Source organism: Salarias fasciatus, chromosome 19 (genome assembly GCF_902148845.1).
Source record: "Salarias fasciatus chromosome 19, fSalaFa1.1, whole genome shotgun sequence".
Classification (NCBI taxonomy): domain Eukaryota; kingdom Metazoa; phylum Chordata; class Actinopteri; order Blenniiformes; family Blenniidae; genus Salarias; species Salarias fasciatus.
The window spans coordinates 15,779,253-15,804,839 of record NC_043763.1 but is presented as its reverse complement, the minus strand read 5'-3'; the positions used below and the strand labels follow the sequence as shown (position 1 = coordinate 15,804,839).

Here is a 25,587-nt window from a genome sequence, read left to right as displayed (position 1 = left end):
TAAGGTTACAAAACTAACCCATAGTTTACGCTTGAATGACGTTTGTGTAAAATTACACACAAAAAAAAATCTTTAGACCGATTGCTTTTGAGAGATTGAATTCAAGAAACCTACTGGTCCAGAGTTGGAGTCAATTAACCCATTCGCATTTGCTATGCATATAACCATGTTAATAAACATGATCTGCATTCATTTCCCTGATTTTAAGCGTTCTTTTCAAATGTTATTTGAACAAGCAGCAGCTATGCCAACAGGCACGTACGTGGTTTATCTGAGGTCAATAAAACACCTGCAGTAAACAGCACTTCTTTACAACAGAACAGTCTTTGTTGAGTATCCGTTTTACTGCTTTAATCAAGACCATGAATGAGTTATTGCCCTTATTATCTTGTACTACTATGTATTAAAAAGTACAGTACCTCTTGCCAAATCCAGGCATGACTTTGAAAATCGGCCAGCTGCACATGCAGTACGTCTAAAACCGTTTTGTTAGTAAATATTGATCTAAGCCTATCTAAGTACCCAAATTTAGAAGCCCTACATATTTATTTTTTTATGTAGGCTGTTAGAATCTGGGCCGAAAACCATGTGCTCTGCATGAGGAGTTCAGTTAGGACTTAGGAAACAACACTAACACGCATTTGACTTCCGAGCATCTCGAAAATGACAGATCTTACATAATGTTTGGAAAAATGACTCTTTTTGAACTTTAAAGAGTTAACCACATCAAGTTTTGTTCTACTGTATGACTGGCAGATGATCTGTGCCCAAGGTGCAGCACATGACTCTTCTTCTTTGACACAGCTGCTGTGTCATGGAGTTCGCCTCCTATAGCTGCTCGAGGATCACACCACCTACTTCTCACCGATTAAACGCTGTAGGTGAACTCTAAACCTAAATGATAAGCCACACGTGTTGCTTATAGAGCAGTAAAATACTCGACTGTGCAGCTCCTCTTTTAGGTCTGTTGAAAATACTGCACAGTCATAGTGATGGTTCATCTTCCAAAGGTCAAGAATGTCAATAAGGAAAATGTGGAGTCACAGTTTGTCTTCCACACATTTTACTGTCTCTGTAGGTAATCAGTTGTCAGGCAGCAGAGGAATAATTGTCCCAGGAAACCTTTGGTAACACTGGACATTAAGGTGAAAGACCGTGATGCAAAGTGTTAATGTTGAAGGGAGCAGTGAGTGAACCGTCAAATATCCAGCGATACAGATTTGCTGAAACAAAATGAGTTCCTTCTCTTATGTGATGGTGTCAAAAGAAAAAAACATAATCTGTAATAACCCGAGATGCCGCAATGTCTTCTGGACCGAGGCTGTATTACAGACACACACTGACGTTCATACCTACGGGCAATTCTAAGTCTCGAGCAGCTCAAATACATGCTTTTGAATTGTGGAAGGAAACCAGGTACCTGGAGAAAACCCACTCACACACAAAGAGAGAGTACTAACCTCATGAAGAAAATGCTGCCAGGCTGTGATGCATGAGAACCAACCACTGCACCACTATCCAGCCCAGAGTGCAAGTCCCAGTTCATTTGTCATTTTCTCTAAAGTGGTATTTTAAACATTTCCCTCCTGCAATACTTTTAAATACATCAATCTTCTTAATACTCTGTGCAAGTTAAACAAAAGATTCTCAGTAGTTGAAACCTCACAATGGAAAACAGCTCCAGTTTGGCTGAAAATCAGTTCGATAAAAAAGGGAAGTTAGTATTGTTTCAACAGCATGTGAGATTATTAGATTTTTTTGAACTTTACGTTTTGTTGCAGCCATATAAATCTGAATCGGAAAAGTCTGTGAAGAAGATTAAACTCACCTTCAGGCTTCTGTTGTTTCACATTCTCAAACAAAGCCACATTCCCAAAAATCATGATAAGTTATTTTATCAAAACTCCTTTGCGGCCCTGCAGTGAGCTTCAGGCGTCTCTGCCCCCTGAAAGTCACAGCTGAGGACTTGGCCCCTGTGGCCGTGGAGTTACCCAAACGTAGCCCTCGCCGTTTTTATCACGTGTTACATTTTATTACAGTATCCTTCATCTATTCATCCTGTCCCCCTGTCAGACTGATCACACACTGGAGAGGGGTCTGCAGGGCTTTAGAATTTGGAAACCACTTATATCGTGGATTAAACTACTGATGTCTATGAATTAAAAAAAAAAATGCATGAAATGAAAAAAATAATCATTTCTTATTAGTTCATCCAGTTTTATTCATCAACTTGTGCTCCTGTTGAATGTTCATTCCTTTCCCTTTTTCTTTTTTATCCACATTCCCACAGTTCTCTCTGAAAGATATGTCCTCATTATTTATCTTATGTCAATATCTGTAACCTGAACATTTCCCTGACCCGACTCAAAGAGATGACTGCAGCAATTTTGATAACCAATAAAACAGAGCAATAGAAGACATCCAAGGTCCCTGCCCCACCAGTGTTTGCATAACAGCTTCTCCAGCAGCAGTATTTAAACACGCAGCCCAGATATTCTCCTCATCATTTTCTCATTCATCACTCCTCCTTCTTCTTAGCTCTGCTCTCTTCCTGGTTCGTTTCTGCAGCAGACATGGCTACAGCTGGTAAGGTAGGTGCAGGAAGAAAAAAAAAAAAAGGATGTCCAGCTCACACCTGCAGTGGTTTCGGCTTAACATCCTGGTTTAGAATGAGAAATCAATAATAATTACTACTAGTGATTGCATATCTGTACGCTAATTCTTCTCAATCCACCTTATTGTTTTTTATTTATTTTTTTTTATTTTTTATTTACTGAATCAAAAACAAGTACTTTGAAGTTCTGTCACATGAACTGATTTGGCTCAGCATGAAAATAGAAGTTGAACTGAAAGCGAACTTTGAGTATTGGCAAAGAAAAATACCGTGAAACCACTGGTGAGTTCCAACAAGGTTATGAAACGAAAGTATACCATTGGGAAAAATGTGGTCGGGATGAGAGAGAGAGAGAGAGAGAGAGAGAGAGAGAGAGAGAGAGAGGGAGAGAGAGAGAGAGAAAACTTCTGCTTTTTTTGTCTTTCAGAGCAGCAAAGAGACAAACTAATAAATTAGCACCTTGTTTAATTCTACTTTATATTACATTAGATAGTATTGGCAGGTTTGAGCACAATATTCAGAAACACTTTCTAAACTGTCTCTTCATGACCTTTGAGCAGCGCATTTCCTCACATCTTAATAGATTGCTCTTTCATCAGGTGGTTAAAAAATAATAATAAAGTCATAAAAACAATGTGGCTGCTGCAGCTCAGGATATTGAAAGCTTCTCTGTAAACATATAATCTGTGACTGAGTGCCACTTCACCCGTCCAGAGTGAACAGATCTACTAATAGAAACAACTATAAGAATCAAACCTCACTTGAACTCATCGTGACTCTTTGGTGAAAACTTTATAGCTGACAAGACGAGGTTACTCGAGGCCTCCCGCCGTCCGTGCAGAGATTATTCACCGAGCAGCCTTGAAATAACATGAAAAAAAACTCTCACTGACATAACAGCTGTTTTCAGTTAGTCTTTCATCGAGTTTGCTTTCCATTGCCTCATGTCGGCAACGCCACCTTTGTTCTTATCATTCAAACACAACTCCACCCGTGGGGGCACGGAAGTAACAGATAATTTGCCGTTTAAACATCCAGGTGCAAGGTGAAGTGAACTGTGAGACCATCCGTGAACCGGGCGTCAGATCAGAGCAGTAAACACTGCTACACGTTCAAATAGTCGTCATTACTACTGCACCATCGTGTTATCAAGGGTTATCTTATCATCCGCGATGGCGATAAGGAAGACAGAGAGTCACTGTTTATCTCTCATCGTTGTTTTCTCTTCAGGTGATCAAGTGCAAGGCAGCAGTAGCCTGGGAGTCCAACAAACCCTTGGTGATAGAAGAAATCGAGGTGGCCCCACCTGAGGCCAACGAAATCCGCGTCAAGGTCAGTGACTGTCATCCAAACTCTTCCAATAAACAGTGAATGCAAAACACCGATATGAAGATACCTCCATTGTCCACAGTGAGCATCTCTGTTTTCCTCCAATGCAGATTGTGACGACCGGGCTGTGCCACACGGACCTGTACCAGCTGTATGACAACAAGCATCCAGACGCCCTCCCGACTGTCCTCGGCCATGAAGGAGCGGGGATCGTAGAAAGCGTCGGTCCCGGGGTCACCGAATTCCAGCCAGGTCTGTAGACGCTCACAAGGGCCATCGATGCATTTAAAGCTGTTTCTCTCAGTCCGGTTTGAGAGTCACATTTTAGTTTTTTGTCTCCTTGTACCGTGGTTTAAAATCGATTTGTCCTGCTTTTGAAATTCAGGGGACAAAGTCATTCCCCTGCCCATCTCCCAATGCGGCGAGTGTCGCTTCTGCAAGAGCGGCAGATCAAACCACTGCGATGAAGGATGGTGAGGAAAACACTTGAAACACTTATTGTTCAGTTTGACTCCCAAGCATTCGTTTATTCTGTTTCTAAGGAATCCATTTTCTGTGCAGGTGGTCCCAACGCCCCGACATCATGAACTCAGCGGTGACCAGGTTCACCTGTCGGGGAAAGAAGGTGTATCAGTTCATGGGAACCAGCACCTTCTCTGAGTACACCGTGGTACACAAGAATGATCTGGCGAAGATCGACGCTGCGGCGCCACTGGACAAGGTCTTTCTCTTCGGCTGTGCGGTCAGCACCGGATATGGAGCTGCCATCAACTCTGCTCAGGTAAACCTGGAAAGAGTTCAACATGTGCTGTTGTATTTGAAATGAAACCCGTAGACTGTCTGTTATGCTTGCAGTGCCTTACTGATCATTGTTTCCTTTCCTGAAGGTGACACCGGGATCCACCTGCGCCGTCTTCGGCCTGGGAGCGGTGGGTCTTGCCGCCGTCATGGGCTGCAGGAATGCAGGGGCCAAGAAGATTTTTGCAGTCGACATCAATCCTGACAAGTTTGACAGAGCGAAAGCACTTGGCGCCACTGACACTATAAACCCGAAGGATTACGACAAGCCCGTCAGCCAAGTGCTGGCCGACCTGACCAATGGAGGGGTGGACTTCTCAATAGAGTGCACGGGGAACGTGGAAGTCATGGTAAAGAAATCAGGAAAACTGTTTCAAGATTGGTCTGCTTGATGTAGCAATTGATGTTTGAAAATGTGACGTCTCTGCATGCAGCGCAGTGCGTTTGAGGCTTGTGTGAAAGGCTGGGGTGTCAGCGTGGTCGTCGGCTACACGGACCTGCATGACTTCGCTTCCCGACCTGCTCAACTCATCTCTGGACGAACATGGAAGGGTTCCTTGTGGGGAGGTGAGACCCTCCATGAAGTGTGTTGAGCAGCTCATGCTGTAAGTGGCGCTGCTAAAACAACGTGTGAATTATCTGGGCCTCAGGATACAGGCCCAAGGATGGCGTCGCTGACCTGGGGAAAGCCTTGCTGGCTAAACGGTTGAATCTGGAGGAGTTCATCAGCCACAAAATGACTCTGAATGAGGTCAACGACGCAATTGAACTCATGAAGAAAGGCCAATGGTACGCTTCCTCACTTTTCATAATACATGACTTATAAATGCTAAAATGAAGAAACAGAAACATTCTAATGTGTGTTTTGATTTCTGTTTTGCAGCATCCGAACACTTATGGCAGTCTGTCCAGAGTGAGGTCATCAAGTTACTGTGAGCGATGGCGAAATCGCTCCGTGCGTCTCGGCGTGACATTCCAGGACTCCTTTAATCATTCACTGAGTATCGCTGCAGATTTAGTGCAAGTAATGATTGTGACACTATCTGTGTTCAGGTATAAAAAAAGACCAAGGAACAATAAAGTGTTGCAACAGTCATATCCATGTCTAACTGTGTGTGTGTTTTTTTATTTTTATTTTGGAATGTATCATAATGAAAAACTATCCATTGATTCATCTATCTGTATGTTAATGATGTCCCGATGTTAATCAAAACTGTCCTGAGAGCTTACAGCCGTAAGCCGGAGCATTATAAACTGATACTGTGTGTGCAATACGCCATCTGCTGAGGCCTGAACTCAAGTAGAGAGTGACGGTTCTAAACCAGCTTTTGACGAGAGGTAAAGGCTGGGACTAGTTGCTTATAAAAATACACACAAACTGCCAAAAAATAAGCAAAGAATAATAGACATTACACAGAGCACCAACTCTGTCTTCCAGTTGTTCATTCCAGCATGATTTTTGGTAAATCGGTGGACTAATTGGCCAAGATTCAAAGCTTTTCCCAATTTATGATCAATATTCAGCACAGCCAGGTTGAGTTGACCTGAGGTAGATTTTCACCTGGGTAAATTTACTTTCAGGGGTTCATTTACCTCACTAAAAAGACCCAACTATTTTTCAGTCCAAACAGCTCAAAAACACTTTCTGATAAGGTTCAATAAACTATCAGATCCACTACAGTGGACAGACTTTACATTATCATTATTTTTTTTCTGTAAGATGAGACTGAACTGACACAGTTTATACCCCAAAGCCATCAACATTTAAATCATAAAAATTTGGAAAAATTCTGGAAAAACTACACTTTTTTTGATCATGGAATTCTCTCCACTTATTTCTTATGAAGGTCGTAACCTTCTCCTTTTGTTGGCCCCAGGGGAAGGATCCACTCTTGCTGTCAGGGTGGTGCTGCCCCCTCTTGGCTGGTGGCTTGTGTCCGTGTCCCTTCTCCTCCTCCTCCACCGCCTTCCTCCTGGTGTCTGAGCAGACTGGGCTTGGCCCAACCTGACCAACCGTGTGCTGAGGGTGTTGCTAAGATCCCACCCACAACAAACCTTGGGCACACACACATATACTCACACACACACACACACACACACACACACACACACACACACACACACACACTGTTCGAGTTAATTCAGTTATATAACTGTAATTGATGTCTCCATATGATGTAACTGTGACATTAATATCATCGACAAGGTGCCGCCTCGACTCTCATCCTGACATCCGGCTTCTTGACCAATCCTGCTTTTTTCAATAAAACTTTCATTGTCCTCCCAATAAACACACAGTCATAGACATACATCACAAATACATTCAGATTCATCAAATAGCCTCAACAATATGCTTTTACTCCTTTTTTCATTTTCAAAATGTGCTAATTAATCAACACCCTTATGATCACTGGTTAGTATGTTTTTTTCTCTGAAGGTGAACATTTTTGTGGTTTCAGCAATAAAAGTAACTATCAAACGTATCTAGAGTCCCTGCCCCTCGTGTGTTTGCAGAACCGCCTTTCCCACTGCAGTATTTAAAGCTCAATCCACGTCTTTTCTCCCTCATTTTCTGTTCCTGCAGATATTGTTTTTCCTCTTATCTCCTCTCCTTTTTTTTTTTGCTTCAACTTTGCAGCAGACATGGCCACAGCTGGTAAGGTAGGTACACGGATCACTGTTGGAAGCTGTCCAAGACACACATGCACAGCAGTGATGGTTCACTGTTGTGACTTCAGAAAATAATGCAGCTTATTAGGATGACAAAATCAAGGTTACAAAGATTGCATTAATATATCTGATTTATGCATCAGTGATGATGTTATCATGAAATATACAGTGCAAGGATTTCAAAGATTTTTCTCATTTGTCTTTGTTGAAGTGATCTGAAAGTTTAAACATCTCAATGATGTCAAAAGAGTTTCAGTATTTTATTTTTAATCTGAAGTCTTTGTGTGCCTGCATCTTAATTTCACACTAGTTAGAGTTTAAAGTTACTTCTTCCTCCGTCGCAAAAACATGGGGGTGACTTTGTGGAGAAGCTGCAACGACTGATCTGACTCGACACACCAATAAAAACTTCCAGGAGAGGATTGTGTAAGAGTATTTTGGCAAAAACAACCATGGAGAAGGTCAAAAGAGGATATACTGCTGGAATACAGAGTATGAATGAAAAATAAAACATCTGATCCTCTTTTGTTGTTATTTGCGGCCGTCCTTAGACCTCAAATTCAACACACAAACTCAGATGCTTTGCTTTGCTTTTTTCAGTGTCTTTATTGTTTTGGTTTGTTTGCTCTGGATGGACATCGCCGACACGTTGTTGAAAACAGTTTTGATGAAGCCGAAATTAAGACGGAAGAATCATTTTTTCATTTTTTCTTGATTATCACATCAGTAAATGAGCGACAAACACTGTATCTGTACTAGCGTTTAACAAAACTCTTGTGTTAACCAGATAATTCTCTATATGTAAAGAAAATACACCAGTTTAGTTGGTCAGTGAGAATAAAGATCTGATTTTTTGGCACAAAAGATACCAATTAAGCAGAAAAGCTAATGGTCACACCTTAAGCAAAACCAGCAGCCTTCAAATCACAGGTGTGTACAGGTACATTTACGATTCAAATATACTGTTTGAAACTAGCAATCATGGAGGTAAAAATAAACAAATGTCAAAACAGTTAAGGAAAAGATGTTGTCACCGTAGGTCATCAAGTGCAGGGCGGCCGTGGCCTGGGAGCCCAACAAGCCTCTGTTGATGGAAGAGATCGAGGTGGCTCCGCCTCAGGCCAACGAGGTCCGCATTAAGGTGAGAAACCGCTCGCCGGATTTCGCGCTGTCCTGGAAGATGACGGTGTAACTGCTGATCCAGAAAAACCGACCCACTGCTTCAGCATTATGAAGAAACCGATGTCGCTGTTTTCATGCAGATTGTGGCGACGGGCGTCTGCCATACTGACCTGTACCACCTGTTCGAGGGCATGCATAAGGATGGCTTCCCAACAGTGCTTGGCCACGAGGGAGCCGGCATCATCGAGAGTGTTGGTCCTGGAGTCACTGAATTTCAGCCAGGTCAGTAAAAGTTCACCGACATGGTCACTTTTATTTACTTTTTGTGCTCTTCATAAACTGGTCTGAAAGTTGTTTGATATACAAACATTTGTTTGTCGTTCAGGAGACAAAGTCATCCCCTTGTTCATCGCTCAGTGCGGAGAATGCCGCTTCTGCAAGAATCCCAAATCCAATAACTGCACTGAAGGATGGTGAGCCTTTTTTGTGTCTTTGCTGTGCAACCGTTGAATGCTACAATCTTGTGGTACGTATGTGCCATCCTTACTGAAAAGCTTCGACTCGTTTTCTGTTCAGGGCTGCTCTTCGCCCCGATGTGATGTCGCTTGAAGACACCAGGTTCACCTGTAAAGGAAAGAAGGTGTATCAGTTCATGGGAACCAGCACGTTCTCCGAGTACACTGTGATGAACCAGAACGCCGTGGCCAAGATCGACCCTGCTGCCCCGCTGGATAGAGTGTGTCTCCTGGGCTGTGGGATCAGCACTGGATATGGAGCAGCTGTCAATACTGCCGCGGTGTGTGTGTGTGTTTGGTAGTTGGTGATAGGGTGTGGGAAGAATGGTGTTTGTCACAGCGTGGGGCAGAAAGACGTCCAACTCCGCCTCTGTCTGACTGCAGGTTGAACCGGGCTCCACCTGCGCCGTGTTCGGCCTGGGAGCCGTGGGCTTGGCTGCGGTCATGGGCTGCAAGAACGCAGGTGCCAAAAAGATTTTTGCCATCGACATCAATCCCGACAAGTTCGAGAAGGCCAAAGTGTTTGGCGCCACTGACTTCGTGAACCCCAGAGATCACGATAAACCCATCAGCCAAGTGCTGATTGAGCTGACCAACGGAGGAGTGGACTTCTCCATCGAGTGTACCGGGAATGTGGAGGTCATGGTAAGACTCACTGAAAACCGTCTGCTGTGGATCGTTTATGAGTCCACTGACAGTGTGTTATTCCTTCCTGCAGCGCAGTGCCTTGGAGTGTTGCGTGCAGGGTTGGGGTGTGAGTGTGATCGTCGGATGGACAAACATGAACGACTTTTCAGCGAAACCCATCCAGCTCATCGGTGGGCGAACCTGGAAGGGCTCTCTGTTTGGAGGTGAGACAAACATGACTATGACCTCCATAAAATTATCCCAACAAATTTATAAAAATTAAGGTCAAGCCAATGGAGAACAGACTGCGCAAGAAATGTACATACATTATCGTTAATAATATGATATACTGATTAAAGTAACATTTTATTTTATGTTTTCCCAAACAACAAAGTTCCTATAAGCTCAGAGCATTGCAAAGATGTTTTTTGTTTCCTCACTGGGTAACGTGATGTTCTGTGGTTTCCAGGGTTTAAATCCAAGGATGGCGTACCGCAGCTGGTCAAAGATTACTTGGTGAAGAAGGTGAAGCTGGACGAGTTCGTCACCCACAAGATGAATCTGGACAAGGTCAACGATGCCATTGAACTCATGAAGCATGGGAAATGGTAAACTCCTATCCCTTCTCTTTTACTCATGACTAATCAAATGTTTGTTTTTTTTACCACACTAACTTGTGTTTCTGTTCCGCAGCATCCGGACTATTGTCAGCGTGTCTCCGCAGTAAGGCCCTGAAGGTTCTATCTGGAGCTGACGTCTCAACAAGAAGAATTAATTATACATGATCATTAAAGGCATTTAGCCTACTAGCCTTCAAAAATCAGCACAATGTAATCAAACTGTGTGTAACAATGTACATTGTTCTTAAAAACAACAAGCAAACCGAGGAAAATAAACGGTGTTTACAGATGAATCAATTTCTTTGTGTGTGTTTTTCTAATTTTGCTGCTTCACTGAGATTGGAAAGATTTGCACGACTGATATGAAATCACAACACATCTTCATGTTTAGTGTGGCAGGGGAAGAAATTTTATTGTTTACACTCACGGATGGATTCTCAGTTTTCTACAGATTTTGATGATGTATTTATAACATAAAACCATATTTTACCCCTCATGATCCTCACGTAGAACAGAATAATCAAATTAAAACACTCATACGCATTCTAATATGAAACAGATTTGTGTTATCAACTCCCACTAAACCCTGATCTGTAATTGTGAAAGACTGAAGTCCTCCTTTGACTTCACACTGTTTGAAACTAACCAGACTGTGTAAAAACAAGGGGTGAAAATATTTTATAGTGAGTTGGAATGCACTGTACATGCAAGTGTAATTAAAACAATCATAAAACCAAGGATAAACACTTCTGTTTCTTATGTGGGGTTGGTTTATTTAGTGATGCAGTAGAATTTGTTTCTCTTACAGTTCTGAGTATCATAAAAACACAAAAAGCACAAACCTTTAAATGGACAGACTGTTCAAAACATTATGTATCAGCGTGTGTGTGATCCAGCGTTCCATCTGTGTGTGTTCCCCCACCCTACGGTAGTAGAGAAGTGGTGGAAGGTTAAACCCTGCACTCCGTAACACAGATTCCTCTGGCAAAGTATGTCAGCTCCTCCTGAAACATTTCCAGGCCAGAAGAGACACATAATCTTTCTGGTATTTCTATTTGGCAGCGTCCACTTCCAGCTGGACAGAGATCCTCCAAAAGAAAGGCACCTCGACAATGATCAATCTCCTGAACCGCCTCAAACAGCTGCTTTTTCCAGATGTCTTTACCCAATCTGCATAAACTCACCCAGGCAAATTCTATAAGATAGTAATTACTCTTTTTTTTTTTTTATCCAAAACAAATGACACGAAGTGATGGTTAGAATGTGGATTGATTGCGTTGTTGGAAACATCACACTGAGATCCCACCAATCTGCCTGTTTTTCTCTATTCTGCCGTCACTTTGACAGAAACCTTCTGAACTTTCGTGTAAGTTGGTGATCACATTGGAGATTTTTGCATGTAAACAGACACAGTGTCCATCCTTCATCCTTCGCTGCAGATCAAACTTTTATTTCTGTGTGTGTGTGTGAAGGTGTTATGCAGGTAGTAAAGTTTAAAGATTTTGGGATCAGACCTGTCGTTAAGCCTCACAGTGACGGACAGGGGAAAGTTGACAACAGTCGCTTCAGATTATCTCCAAGATATGAGCATATAAAAAGAAAACAAAGAGGATAAATTGTGTGATGGTGGGCCAAGCACACATAAAAGCTGAAGAGTTTCTCCCCATCTGTGTGGATTTTTACAGTCTTGGCCGAAGACAAGAAGACAGCTCAGGATGTTTTTGAGTCATATTCAACTTAACAAACTTGTATAAACTTGGTAAGAAAATTTAATGATGCAATTTCTGCTGTGAACTCATTTCTTGTATGTGATGCTTCATATGTAAAGCAGCTACATGCATTGAGCAGTGAATGCAGTGACACCCTCTCTATCTAATTGAACTTATTTACATTTTTCCCAGCATGCCAGAGTTTCAGCATTGTTCTCACGCTGACGGGGGAGTATTCTCCATGAACAAAAAATTCAAAGTGGATGAATTTGTGACTCACATTCTGCCCTTTGAGCAGATCACTGCTGGTTTTGATCTCATGCAAATACGGGAAAAAAAAATGCAAGCCTTGATTTCAGATCCATTTTGAAGATGTTTGATATGTTAATGTGCAGTGTTCGTGTCCCAGTGGGCTTGGACTGTGGCGGCCGCATGTGTCACTGCTGCCCTCTGTTGAAGTGAGAAATGAGATGTGTTCGTAGCGAAAGACTTTCAGGAAGGATTTTATTCATCGCACTTCTAAACACACCAGTTAAGATGAAAACTGGCTTTTATAATTGGCTTGGACAGCTCAGTCCAATGTTCTTTACTTATTCCCAGATGTTTACAAATATTCAGACCTTGAATCTCTCTGAATATGAAACTGCAAAGTCAGATTTATTCACAGTCTTATGGTCACAAGTTGTTATTGGAAAAAAGCTGATTTAATAGACATCTACCGAGTGTACGCTAAACTGTGCATGAAGTATTCTTATAAGCTTCCATTGTTGCATGTGATGAAAATGGAGAGTGTCTTAGTGTTTGCTATCATTCCTGGTAGGAAACTGCAACAAGTCCAACCAAAGTCCACCAATAAAACAGTTTCTCACACCCAACCTCCCAGGGTCCAGTGAAAGTACACTGATTACACTGAACGGATATGGTCGCACCTGTAGCCTCTTTATTGTCCTTGGTATCTCCTCACGCCACATAGCTGAGATCTGATCTGACCCGATATTGACTGTAAGTTAGTGTGACCTGTACTATGATGTATGATCTTTCAATGGCCCAGTTTACATGGGTGTTTTTTTCAATCCGATTGAAAACAATACTATTAAACGCATGTGTATACATGGACAGCATACAAAGCGATTCACGTTCAGTACTCGTTTACAAGGGCCCCGGGTGAAGCGGATTGTACGGAGTCCTCCCAAATGGACGACATATTTGTAACATGCGCACAAAGCTGCTCACGGAATTTTCAGGTCCTGATCTTTAGCTTTGCAGCCAGCAGTCCTCAGCGCAGAGCAATGTGTTTTTATCTGCTCAAATAATGTTCCAACTTAAGCGTATCATACGCTGCTCACACGTCCCGGTGTGTGCACTGACCGGGGCTCTGCTCCACCTGCCGATGTTTCGAATTAACTGGTTTCCCTGTTTACTTGTGACCAACAGATGTTGGAAACCCGACTGAAACTTGTTGTCGCTGTAGCGAACGTCGGCTATCTACAGCTACAGTAAATCTATATTTAATGCCTTTTGTGAGTCTTATTTCAACATCTGCTGTTACCAACATGTGTTTACAGAAATCCGTCACTCGTTAACATGGGAGTTGGTCGCCTGCCCCAGAGCACTTAGAACAACTTACTGCTGCATGATTTGCGGTGATCTCGCCTCTGCAATGTTGTTCTTTCAGGATTTTTATTAAAATAGCATTTCTCAACCACCGTCGAGTTCTTGTGCTTGTTTTTGACTTTCCTGCTTCCTGTTCACTGCGCATGTCACCACGCATGCACAGAATGAACAATCCTCCATTTAATCCACTCCGCTGTGTTGGAAATATTATGTTTGATCATCATTGCTGAATGCTTTCATTGTTAATGTTGTATTGAACACTGCTCAGGAAATTGAAAGCTGACTCAGTGAGAGGAACTTTGAGTAAACTGCCTGCAGTCAGACTGCGTGCGTCTTTTCTATGCTTACTGGGTGCGCTTTACCTAGGTTTACTGGGTTCATCTTACTTATGCTTACTGGGTGCGTCATATCTATGCTTACTGGGTGCAACATATCTATGCATACTGGGTGTGTAATATCTGTGCTTACTGGGTGCGTCATATGCTGACTGAGTACGTGTTATCCTTTTCCTGCTGCAACTGTTGCTTTATGCTTCCAAAACAGGATGTTGAAACCAATCTTTACCAAGGAAACATATGTCATTCCCACCCTTTGTTCAATAAATCGCTGTGAGAGAACTGCCCTTGGCAAAGGAAAGGAAGCTACCATGTGGATGAGCTGTTTCTCTCCTTGCAGGTAACCCTTGCAAGTAAAGCGGATAAGTTCAGGTGTTTACATGACACATTTACAATCCATTCACCTTACAATCTGATTGTACGGAGGATTTTTGAGCCAACGTAAACGAGGCCAATGAGTTTTCCTCATTGCACATGAAATAACTCATGGTGAGTTAAGATTTAATATGGAAATGAATGACCATCCAGTCACGTGTAGGCGTCCCTCTCACTGCCAAAACATGTCTACCAAATCCAGGTATGGATTCCATATGACCTGACGTTTGGCTGTGGTAAAAACAAGTGTTAAATCCCATGAAACAAGAGTTTTTTGAGAGAAATAAGAACACAGGGAGAGCCTTTTTTTGTTTGTTTATTTTTGGATGAGAGAGTAGTGGAGTGGGGCGAGGTTAATTTTTAAACCTTAAATGTCCCTGCCTTTTGCAGTACTTAGCCGGGATTGGCTCCAGCACCCAGCCACCCTAAACAGGATACATGCAGCTCCAGAGACGACAAACTGAGGTCCAGTATCAAAAACACCATCAACTTCTGCAACGATTTGAGTCACGAGATCTATTGGATCAGATCAACAGACACCTGCTCTCCCTCCATGTGCACAAAAAAGGCATCTTCATCTCCAATGAATCGCTTTCAGACCACTTCTGGCAGACACTGACGACCGCAGACTTTGAACACACTGCATCTGCTGCTATTTCAGAGAAACTTCCTGTTTGTAATTGTTTGTGTGAACATTTTCACTTGTTTCCTACTTTCTCCAACCCAGAAACAGGCGTCATGATACAAGATATAAACAGTGGTCTACACTCCACCGATCAGTGAAGTCTGTGTATTTTAGCCCCACCTTGTGTCTGTGTATCGCCTGTGTTTGCCTCTGTGAAGGATCCACACTTCCAATTACCCTATCGCCTCTCATTGCTCCCCTCCCTCTGAATATAAAATCCTCCCCTTTCAGTGTGCTCAGCGCCAGATGGTCGTGCCATGCTTGCATGCAGACGTTGAGTGCTTCCTTGTGTTCTGTGATCTTCTGTTTCCGGACTTACTGTTTGTGTTTTCCGTCTTGCCTTTTGGACTCCTCAGCCTCGACTCCACGTTTAATAAACTCTTTGAAAACACCCTCCGTGTCTCTGTCTGCTTTCGGTTCCTCGTTGTTTCTGACAGATTCTGTCTTCTGTTAGAGCTGGAAGCCCCCCCTCCGTTTTTATAACCTCTTGCATACTAGTCGTCCATTTGTTGATAAGAAGTCATGTGAGAACACGATAACTGAGGACGGCTCCATTTTGCAAATCTGCGAAGCACCTTAGTGTCTTCACTGCGCTGCAGCTTCAGTGTCGAGTAGCTCCTGTCGGTCCTCTGAAACCTGATCTCCAAAGCTAAAAATGGCAACAGCCGGGAAGGTATGACCGCCTGAACTAACGCTGTACATCTGTGTCACGCTTCGCCACTGCATTGCATACAGTTTGATTTGTTAGTTTTTGTCTGTTGAGTGGACCAAGAGGAGGAACGGGAACTCTCCATACGTTATGCAATCTCCTACTTTACGTAACTCCAGCTATCACCCTTTGCCTCAGATAAATATCTCATGTTCTGTTTAACTTGGCTTGCAGCTTTTGGAGCGTCCTGTCGGCTCGGTTCAGCTGCGGACACTGGCAACAACATCAGAACAGGAAATCCAATATAGGCCAGTAAAACAGAGGATAAAAAATTAGGTGAAAATAATCAATAACAATTTTTTTTTCGAATAATGCCCCCACAATAAAAAGCTGAGGCAGCAATTAAGTGTTTGTCATTCATGTGTTTTGTTATTAGGGAGCATTTAATTTGTGCGTTTCACTGTTTTGCCTCTGGTGACTCCCAGGCTCCTATCTATCTTCTGTCAACACCAGAGAGGCAGAATGAGGATGAGGAGTCAGGGTCGTAGGGGAGTCTTCTCATTCTAGTATGTTATTTTATTTGATCTTCTTCTATCTGCGTCATTGAATTGAATCATGATGCATTCCAGTCTACAGTTAATGTTTTATTTATACTTCACATATTCATTAGGATGTCCATGCATAATAAAGAAATGCAAGCACAACAACATATTTTATGCATAGTGAAAAATGCACCTTGGAGTCAGTTATCATCAGTCCTCACTGAAATTAATTTGCACGGTCTTCAGTAACCTTGATGACCATTGATCAAGTGTTTCTCGCTGCTGTTTGTTGCTATTTTCTGACACTTTCTCAACATGATGCACAAACAAATGTTGCCAATTTAGTAGTTTTCAGCTCTCTTGAACAGTTTTTCAGTTTGATTTTATTCTAACTCATTGCTAGTCACTTAAAAATAACTACATCCTTTGTGCTATTGGATGGATTTGGCTTGTTTTCCTCAGCAATCCAGGAGCTTTACCACAGACCAACATATTTATCTCTAAAATATCTTGGCAATCATCCCATATTTGTGTTTCTTTGATACATTCAATGAGATCAAAAAGAGAATATCAAAACAGTCCCACTGCATGATGGTAATGCCATAGCCTTAAGGGAGGCTTTCGCTTTGGGTTTCGTTGACTTCATGTGATCAGTGAAGATTGTGGAGCTTGCATATACACAATACTGTGATCAAGAGAAGTTTGAATTCCTATGATAGAACGGTAACAAGCAGAAATGTATTACTGCTATATCCACCGCCACAAAGCATTTCTATCGGTTCTTTTAGATATTTTACTACTGCTTGTTTTAGGTGATCAAGTGTAAAGCAGCAGTGGCCTGGGAGCCCAACAAGCCCGTGGTGATTGAGGAGATTGAGGTAGCCCCACCTCAGGCCAATGAGGTCCGCATCAAGGTGAGAGCCGCCAATGACTCTTTCCAGAGCTCTACCGTCAAAGTCTTTTCTACAGCAACCTGAAAAGTCAAATAATTGATTCTACAAGTTGGATGAAAACGGTGAACAAACACTCATTAGTGGCTGCGGTTGTTATCTTTGGTTTAGATTGTGGCAACAGCTGTGTGCCACACAGACCTGTACCATCTTTTGGAGAGCATGGCTATAGGGGGTTTCCCAACGGTCCTCGGCCATGAGGGAGCAGGCATCGTGGAGAGCGTCGGGCCGGGAGTCACTGAATTTCAGCCAGGTCAGTTGTGAAGTTTTTCAGTGTAGAAACACACTAGTATTTGCTTTATTCATATCTGGAAGGAGAAAGATTCATGTTAATATTTAGCTTAGCATCAAGACGTAAACATCGTCCCAGATTCCTGAAAATACAGGAACCAGCAAGTAGGATTTATTTTAAATTTTCAAAGCTTGTGTCCGATGCTTTGTCTAACAGGAGACAAGGTGATTCCTGTGACCCTCTCCCAGTGCAGGAAATGCCGATTCTGTCAGAGTCCAAGGACCAATCAGTGTGAAGTAGCATGGTGGGCATTGATCTCCTTCCATTTGCTTCATGTTTTCACCATTCTTCACTCCTCTTAAACAGTCATACATCTAATTTCAAAATGCAATCAACTGTGAAGTTGACATGATTTTAGTCAAGGATTTTTAGTGGGACCTTTGTTTTAACATAAAAATAAATGTCTTTTTTAGGACCAGGATTCGTCAGGAAATTATGTCTTCCGTGGTGTCCAGGATGACCTGTAAGGGCAAAAGAGTGAATCAGTTCATGGGAACCAGCACATTCTCTGAATACACCGTGGTTGACGAGATTGCTGTGGCGAAGATCGACCCCGATGCTCCTCTGGACAAAGTCTGTCTCATTGGATGTGGGGTTTGCACGGGGTATGGAGCAGCAGTGAACAATGCTAAGGTCTGTATGTGTTTGTCAATTATATATATCCTTTGATTGATGAAAGTTGCAATCAAAATTGCTTAATTTATCTTTTCCTGTAGGTGGAACCGGGCTCCTCGTGTGCCGTATTCGGCCTGGGAGCTGTGGGTTTGGCTACAGTCATGGGATGCAAAGCTGCAGGAGCCAAAAGGATCATTGCTGTAGATGTGAATCCCGACAAGTTTGGCAAGGCCAAAGTACTTGGTGCGACTGAGTGTGTGAACCCCAAGGATCACGATAAGCCAATCAGCGAAGTGTTGGCTGAAATGACCAATGGAGGAGTGGACTTCTCTTTTGAGTGTGTTGGGAATGTAGAGGTCATGGTAAGGAAAGCTGTTCAGTATATATCTGTCAATAATTTATCAATTATTTGCAACTTACCTACTCATTCGAAGCCCCTTAGTAACCTTTTGGGGATTTTGAGCGTGGATATGAACCTGTTTCGTGTCATTTTCCCATCTAGCGCAGTGCCTTGGAGTCGTGCATCGCCAGCTGGGGCGTCAGTGTGATCGTGGGATGGACGGACATGTACGACGTAGCAATCCCGCCGGGTCATCTCATTGCCGGTCGTACGTGGAAGGGCACAGTCTTTGGAGGTGAGTTAAATAGAAACATTCATCCCTCTTTAATGAATTACAGATCAACTAAAGAGTGTTGGCGTCAAGTCATTTAGCTTCTTTAAAGTGAGTGTGCTTTTTGCTGCTCAGGCTTTAAGAGTAAAGACGGCGTGGCTGAGATGGTGAAAGCCTACATGGACAAGAAGTTAAACCTGGATGAACTCATCACTCACAACGTGACTTTGGACCAAATCAACGATGTGATTGAACTGATGAGGCACGGCAAATGGTAGATTTATTCTCACACGCTTTCTACATCTCTTTTCACCAAACAGCAGCCTGAACCCACGCAGATCTGCTCACTTCTTTCTTTCTTTCTTTTTTTTGTGTTCCACAGCATCCGAGCAGTCATGAGTGTTTCACCACAGTAAAATCGCCGTGCAGCTTTTGTGAAAACAAAGCCAAAGAAAACAGCATTCCAGATGCAGATAGTAATTAATTTAAACATGAGCAGATGTTGATTGTGAGGAAGAAAAAAAAAATGAAGCGTTTGTGAAGCACAATAAAGAATTCACTTGGGTTTGTGAGATTTTTGTCTGTGTGTTTATTTATTAGCAAGTTTTGTCGAGCTCTGTGGAAGTTTTAACTGCTAGCTACACATTCCCAGCAATGATTTACAGTGGGCAGCCTGTTTGCTTCACTTTGCAGGTTGTGTTGTAATTGCCTCGGAGTCACGGACTCCTGGATTTATCCCTCCGAGGTTCTTCTGTCTGCTTCTTCAAGAATCTGCAATAAAAAAGGATATTACAGTCAAACAACAAGCCCTCTAAATGAAATAATGTGAGACCATATAATCACTTATAATAACACTCGATACACAACAAGGTTATTATCACCTTATTTTGTGGCTTTGCACACCTCAAACACAATTTGCAGCAGCAGTTCAGTGTCTGACATCGAGAAGACGTGTCTGAAAACTTGAGACATTTCCATTCTGGGTATTATGTCTTGTTAGGTGTGTTAATGTTTAGTGTTTCATGACTCATGTGTTGCTTTAGGTTTCTCCTCTCATTTCAGACCCTATTCCCTCCCTTCTCACTGTGATTGTCTCCTCTGTCCCTGACTGGTTTCACCTGTTCTCCCGTCCCTCACGTCTCGCTCTGTCTTGTTCTGCCCTGTTCTGTCATCACATAAATCAAAATGAGCCTTTAATGCCTTTCAGACAGTTAAAAGCAACATGAAGCCCTTTACAGCAATTAAAAACTGTGTCTCTCCCACCCCCATTTATATACATATACACACACACACACCCACGTCTATATACTCAAATCACTTACATTCAGGTGACATAAAATTGCACAAAAGATCAGGGAAGGGAGCAGGTTTCCATGTTTTCCAAGTTTATGATCATTTTTGATCCTGTGAGCATTTTTTTGTGTGTATTTTTTTATCCTCTTTGCCAGCACCTTTTGTTATATATATATAGTGAAATACTACAGGTTTTGAAATTCGGTCCTGTGTCTGAGATTTTAAAACTGATTATGCTGTGCAAGAAGTGCAGAAAATAGAAACACACAAGTACACAATGCAAGACGCCACAGATACTTTCAACACTTTTTGCAGTTCATAATGTTGCTCTCCGTGCTCGGCCTCAAGTACCATCATGGTGTCTTTCAGCTCTGGCCTCTTTCTGCAGTTTAATGCATCCGGTCGCAAAGCAAAGACAGGTCAAGGAATGTATGTAGGAACACCAGTGAAATTCCACAGAGGCTTCATTTTTGTACTGTGAGTCTACAGTGCACGTCTTAATACAAACTATCAAATCACAACACCCATTTAACAGAGCGATCTGAGCCATGTGCTGTGGGGACCCTGGGGGAAACCTTTATGATGCATTTAACTCCCAACTCCAGTGGTTGTTCTGATGTGGGGAACAGCCAGTGTTGACCTCAAACTTGTATCCAAAGTCCTTTACTGCCCGAATGTTTACCAGAATACACGTATATGAGGACCCTGTTCTCGTTTACTCTCACTCGGTCTTCCGGTTACAGTCCAGTCAAGAAAAACTTGGGGATCCTGATCTTTGTGACAATAATGTCCACAGCTGGAAAGGTAAGAAAAACTCAGTAAATGCACTGCGGCTTATTTTAACATGTGTTAGAATACTGTTGTCAAAACCTAATGCAATCTGCATGTACATGCATGTTTGGATGAGTGTATTTAACCAAGCCTGTATAAAATGACACAATACATATTAGCTTAAGGCGTGTATTGTAGAGATTATCTGCTTGTGTGGATAGTGAATGTATGGGGCGTGTGTGATAACATGCTTGACTCATAAGTATCACCTGTTGGAACTGTGAAAGAAATTTCTGTTAAAAACAGAAAAGAGCTTAAATGTGTCATTGACTCAACAACTGCAAAAGGATCAAGAATGGATCAAAACGATTTCTCTTTGCCAAGGGTGGTGGGAAAACACTGGCTCTACGTTATATAAGCAGATATACGTTCAAGGTTGGGCATGAAGGAGAAGAGAACAGTCAGTTAAACAAATACTATGAAGCAATATGTACAGATGTCTATAGTTTCTGATCATGCGAAAGCTTTTAAAAGCAGCATGTCATCAAAGAGGCTATGCACAAACCAAGCAAAATTAAAATCAATCACACACTCCACAAGCTCCATGCATTCACATGTAATCAAATTATGGCGACTTAGAGGGGTTTTCACAACAATTACTGCATAACCACATCCCTCGTTTTGACAAAAACAATAAAACAACTCCCCCGTAACCGTGTAACTCAGTGTTGTAAACTGTATGGAGGCTTCAGTGTTGTGGGGGAGTTGCATTGTGATCAATATATTTCAGCCATCAGATAGATTTCCAGGGAACAGCTGAACGTTCACAAAGTGATTTACAATGTATATACCTGTGAAGTAAAATGTGATTAAAAATATAAATCTCAATAAGATCCAATTAAATTGTACAGAAGTAAATAATACTGGTTTCCACATGAGAGTCTTCCGACTCTCTGTAATGTTCCTGTTTCTTTCTGTAGGTCATCAGATGTAAAGCAGCAGTGGCCTGGGAGCCCAACAAGCCTTTGGTGATTGAGGAGATAGAAGTCGCTCCACCTCAGTCCAATGAGGTTCGAATCAAGGTGAGAATAACAAACAGGTCAAAGCTATAAACAAACTATCTGAAGTGTGCTTGCAAAGGACATAAATATGATTCGTTGGTCTCCAGTCCTTCTCCATCCTTCTTTTCTCTATGATGAATTGATGAAACCTTTTTTTTTTGTTTGTTTTTTTGCTTCTTTGGTGCAGATTGTGACAACTGCTTTGTGCCGTACAGACTTGTACTTTCTCTCAGAGAGTACAACTAAGTACACCTTTCCAATGGTACTCGGCCATGAGGCGGCTGGCATAGTGGAAAGCGTCGGACCTGGAGTCACTGAATTCAAACCAGGTGAGCTTAAATTGGTCCACCTCTTTTGGTTTTTGTTCTGCAGTGGCTCGCTGTTAGTTTTGGGCACATGCATAACCAGTGGAAAGACTGGAACATAACCGCCCAGCTGATGTTCCCGAGTAGGACTGAAAATCTTCTTTTTTAAGAGGAGGAGACAGTAATTCATGTTAATTTTTCATAAGTGCAAATAATCATAACAAGTTTCACACCGAACAATATGGACTAATTTCCGTGCTCTGTGAACTCTTCAGATTTTTATATTCCCAACTTCTCACCTACTTAAGCCTCATTTGAGAAAATAATTATGAGTTGAATTGCATAGGTTGAGCGCTATCTACATTGTCCATTTGTTTGTGTCTTTCAGGAGACAAAGTGATCCCTGTGTTTCTTCCCCAGTGTCGGGAGTGTCGCTTCTGCAAGAGTCCTAAGACGAACCTGTGTGAAAGATCTGCGTGAGTTACATTCAGCACGTCGTGCATATTGCCGTGAGAGGGAAACGATGTTCCCGACTGAACATTTGTCAAAGTCCCCACGACGCTCTAACATGACAAGACAAGCACTCAAAGTTTTACTCCAAGCTCTTTAAACAGAGTTAATCTTTGTCTCTCAGGCCCCTGGCTCATGTGGACGGGATGCCAGAGCCAGTTTCCAGGTTAACCTGCAGGGGTAAGAAGCTGCTGCAGTTTGCAAACACAAGTACTTTCTCTGAGTACACTGTGGTGAACCAGATCGCCGTGGCCAAGATCGACCCCGAGGCTCCTCTGGACAAAGTCTGCCTCATTGGATGTGGAGTCTGCAGCGGGTACGGAGCAGCGCTCAACAATGCCAGGGTGGGAACACTCTTTTCATCTGGACAATGCAAAGAAAAAATATAGCGTTTGACAAAGACTTCACAAATCAATCCGGGATTTAACTTTCTGAACCAAAGGGGATCGCATGTCTCCTTTCCTGCAGGTGGAGCCGGGCTCCTCGTGCGCCGTGTTCGGCCTGGGAGCTGTGGGTTTGGCTGCAGTCATGGGATGCAAAGCTGCAGGAGCCAAGACAATCATTGCTGTTGACACCAATCCAGACAAGTTCCACAAGGCCAGAGTGCTTGGTGCTACTGACTTTGTGAACCCCAATGATCACGATAAACCCATCAGCCAGGTGCTGAGTGACATGACCAACGGGGGAGTGGACTACTCCATTGAGTGTGTTGGGAACGTAGAGGTCATGGTATGAAGATTTTTTTTTCCTCCTGTTCTTTGTTTTTAATTATACAGGCTTTCTTATGCTTAAATAATTTTTTATTTGTTGTTTATTAACACAAGAGGTGCTGACATATGTAATTCATTTATGTTACCGTGGTATAACACCATATCTACAACAACATGACGGCACACTGACATGGTGTTTCCTCTCCATGCAGCGCAGCGCGTTGGAGTCTTGTGTGAAAGGCTGGGGCGTCAGTGTGATCGTTGGCTACACAGACATGCATGACTTTGCTGCCCGCCCCATTCAGCTCTTATCTGGAAGAACATGGAAGGGCTCAAAGCTTGGAGGTGAGCAAAAGATGAATGACAGTGTGACTATTTAAGTCACATGGATTAGGTTTTGCAGTGTTTTTTCCATCCCCTACATACATTTCTCCATTTATAGCTCATGTGTATTTTGTTGCTCAGGCTTTAAGAGTAAAGACGGCGTGCCTGAGATGGTGAAAGCCTACATGGCCAAGAAGTTAAACCTGGAGGAGTTCATTACTCACAAAATGACTTTGAACCAAGTCAACGACGCCATCGAACTGATGGAGCAGGGAATCGGGTATGCTCATTATTTTGAATCTTGTGATACATATGATGATAAACTTATTCTGGCTGCAAAAATATTCCGTCTCAGTAGCTCCTGATCAGAGCTTCATAATGTTGAGGAGGTTTTTTTCTTCTTCTGCACAGACAGATTCTCTATTGTGCACAGCTCGTTTTTCTTTTTTTTTACTGTTTACAACAGAAGCTGATCTTCTGACTCTTTCCTTTGTTCTATTTGTTCTGCAGCATCCGGACAGTCCTGAGTGTTTCTCCACAACAATAGAGCTGTGCTGCCTTCCATGATGACACAGTAATTTAACCAAACTGCATTACAGTAGACAGTGCATGCTACTAACATTATGTCTGAACAAAGCGTGAACAATAAATGCGTCTTTTCCTTGGTAGATTTTCATGCTGTTTGCAGTCTGATTGCACTTCACAAAATCTATCACATTCACCCACTCACATAAAAACTCACACTCACGGTGACATAAGTGTTGTGCTCACTTTATTTTCAAACAGTGATGCAATTTAAAGTTTTGTGTCTTTCCCTGAGTACATATCAGCACGTGGACAGGCAGAGATTGGGACTGAACCCTTGAGATTTGAGGACAGCCTGCTCTACCACCTGGGCCACAATTGGCCTTGTCAAAAGTGTTCACAGAGAAAACAAAAACAAAAAGAGAAGCACGCTCGTGATTACGGAAAAAAGTGTTTCAAATCCACTTTCTGAGACACTTGCTGTTATTTGCCAAGTGGTGCATTCTCCACTGACGATACATTCACTTGTGCTGTGAGTCAAAAATATGTGTAGAAAAGGATTAAGATTTTATTTTTCTTTAATTTGTGAAAAAAAACAAAAAAACTTTGTGAGCAGTCAGTCTGGGTTCATGTGTTCTAGGTCAGTATTGTATTGGTTAATCTGTGAAGAAAAACAAACTTGTACAAACAGGAAGGTTGACAGATTAAAAGGCAGCCGCCTGTTTTACTTGGTGAGTCACCTTGTCTTCATTCTGTTTTGGTCACTTATCTCCTTGCAGTGCTTCAATATGTTTCTGAAGGAGTTTTTGATGCATAATCAAAACATCCTTGATTTCAAATGTAAAGTTCATACACGCGTACACTGCTCTCCCAGGAAAATAAGGATTGTCTCATGTGGCTCCCTCCACACACTGCAATTTGAATGTTGATTATTACTGGGCTGAGACGAGCTTCTTTTCTCACTTTTCTTTCTTTGAACGGAAGCACATCAAGTACACGCCTCATGTTAAGGTAATCCAGGCTGACTTCAACACTGGGCTCCTCCATCCTGGTGGCTTAGAAGACAAAGACGAACTGACAAACGGAACACAGGCAGACAGGCCCTTAAAAGCCCAGAGCACCAGGCGACTGGAATCACACAATCAGGCACAGGTGAACGACATCAAGGTGGGGAGCAGCAATCGCCATGAGGAGAGGAGCCTCAAACGAGAAACACAGAAACACCACAAACGCAGATGAGACAAAACATATCTAATAATAATAATAATGCATTGGTTTTATACAGCGCTTTTCTGGACACTCAAAGACGCTTCTGTGACAAAGGGGTCATCCTTAATTGGATTTTTACTCTGAAGAAAGATTAAACCACTCAGACTGATTAGAGCTCTATTGCTCATAAAATCTCATGATAGTTTT

General features: G+C 42.4%; 4 protein-coding genes across 4 annotated transcripts; all 4 read left to right on the top strand.

Moving 5' to 3' along the window:
- Positions 1 to 2,556: 2,556 nt before the first annotated feature.
- LOC115407325 (alcohol dehydrogenase 1-like) lies at positions 2,557 to 5,761 on the top strand. Its single transcript, XM_030117713.1, has 9 exons — positions 2,557 to 2,591; positions 3,845 to 3,946; positions 4,054 to 4,195; positions 4,329 to 4,416; positions 4,505 to 4,724; positions 4,831 to 5,091; positions 5,176 to 5,308; positions 5,392 to 5,530; positions 5,625 to 5,761. The coding sequence occupies exons 1-9, from the start codon at positions 2,574 to 2,576 to the stop codon at positions 5,656 to 5,658; spliced, it is 1,137 nt and encodes a 378-aa protein (XP_029973573.1). The 5' UTR covers positions 2,557 to 2,573; the 3' UTR covers positions 5,659 to 5,761.
- A 1,610-nt stretch (positions 5,762 to 7,371) lies between these two features.
- Positions 7,372 to 10,528, top strand: LOC115407322 (alcohol dehydrogenase 1-like). Its single transcript, XM_030117711.1, has 9 exons — positions 7,372 to 7,402; positions 8,451 to 8,552; positions 8,674 to 8,815; positions 8,919 to 9,006; positions 9,110 to 9,329; positions 9,433 to 9,693; positions 9,767 to 9,899; positions 10,145 to 10,283; positions 10,369 to 10,528. The coding sequence occupies exons 1-9, from the start codon at positions 7,385 to 7,387 to the stop codon at positions 10,400 to 10,402; spliced, it is 1,137 nt and encodes a 378-aa protein (XP_029973571.1). The 5' UTR covers positions 7,372 to 7,384; the 3' UTR covers positions 10,403 to 10,528.
- A 5,024-nt stretch (positions 10,529 to 15,552) lies between these two features.
- On the top strand, positions 15,553 to 19,237 carry LOC115407321 (alcohol dehydrogenase 1-like). Its single transcript, XM_030117710.1, has 9 exons — positions 15,553 to 15,686; positions 17,017 to 17,118; positions 17,266 to 17,407; positions 17,603 to 17,690; positions 17,860 to 18,079; positions 18,163 to 18,423; positions 18,564 to 18,696; positions 18,808 to 18,946; positions 19,055 to 19,237. The coding sequence occupies exons 1-9, from the start codon at positions 15,669 to 15,671 to the stop codon at positions 19,086 to 19,088; spliced, it is 1,137 nt and encodes a 378-aa protein (XP_029973570.1). The 5' UTR covers positions 15,553 to 15,668; the 3' UTR covers positions 19,089 to 19,237.
- Positions 19,238 to 20,751: 1,514 nt separating this feature from the next.
- On the top strand, positions 20,752 to 24,193 carry LOC115407142 (alcohol dehydrogenase 1-like). Its single transcript, XM_030117501.1, has 9 exons — positions 20,752 to 20,769; positions 21,717 to 21,818; positions 21,985 to 22,126; positions 22,491 to 22,578; positions 22,737 to 22,956; positions 23,081 to 23,341; positions 23,535 to 23,667; positions 23,788 to 23,926; positions 24,157 to 24,193. The coding sequence occupies exons 1-9, from the start codon at positions 20,752 to 20,754 to the stop codon at positions 24,191 to 24,193; spliced, it is 1,140 nt and encodes a 379-aa protein (XP_029973361.1).
- Positions 24,194 to 25,587: the final 1,394 nt, after the last annotated feature.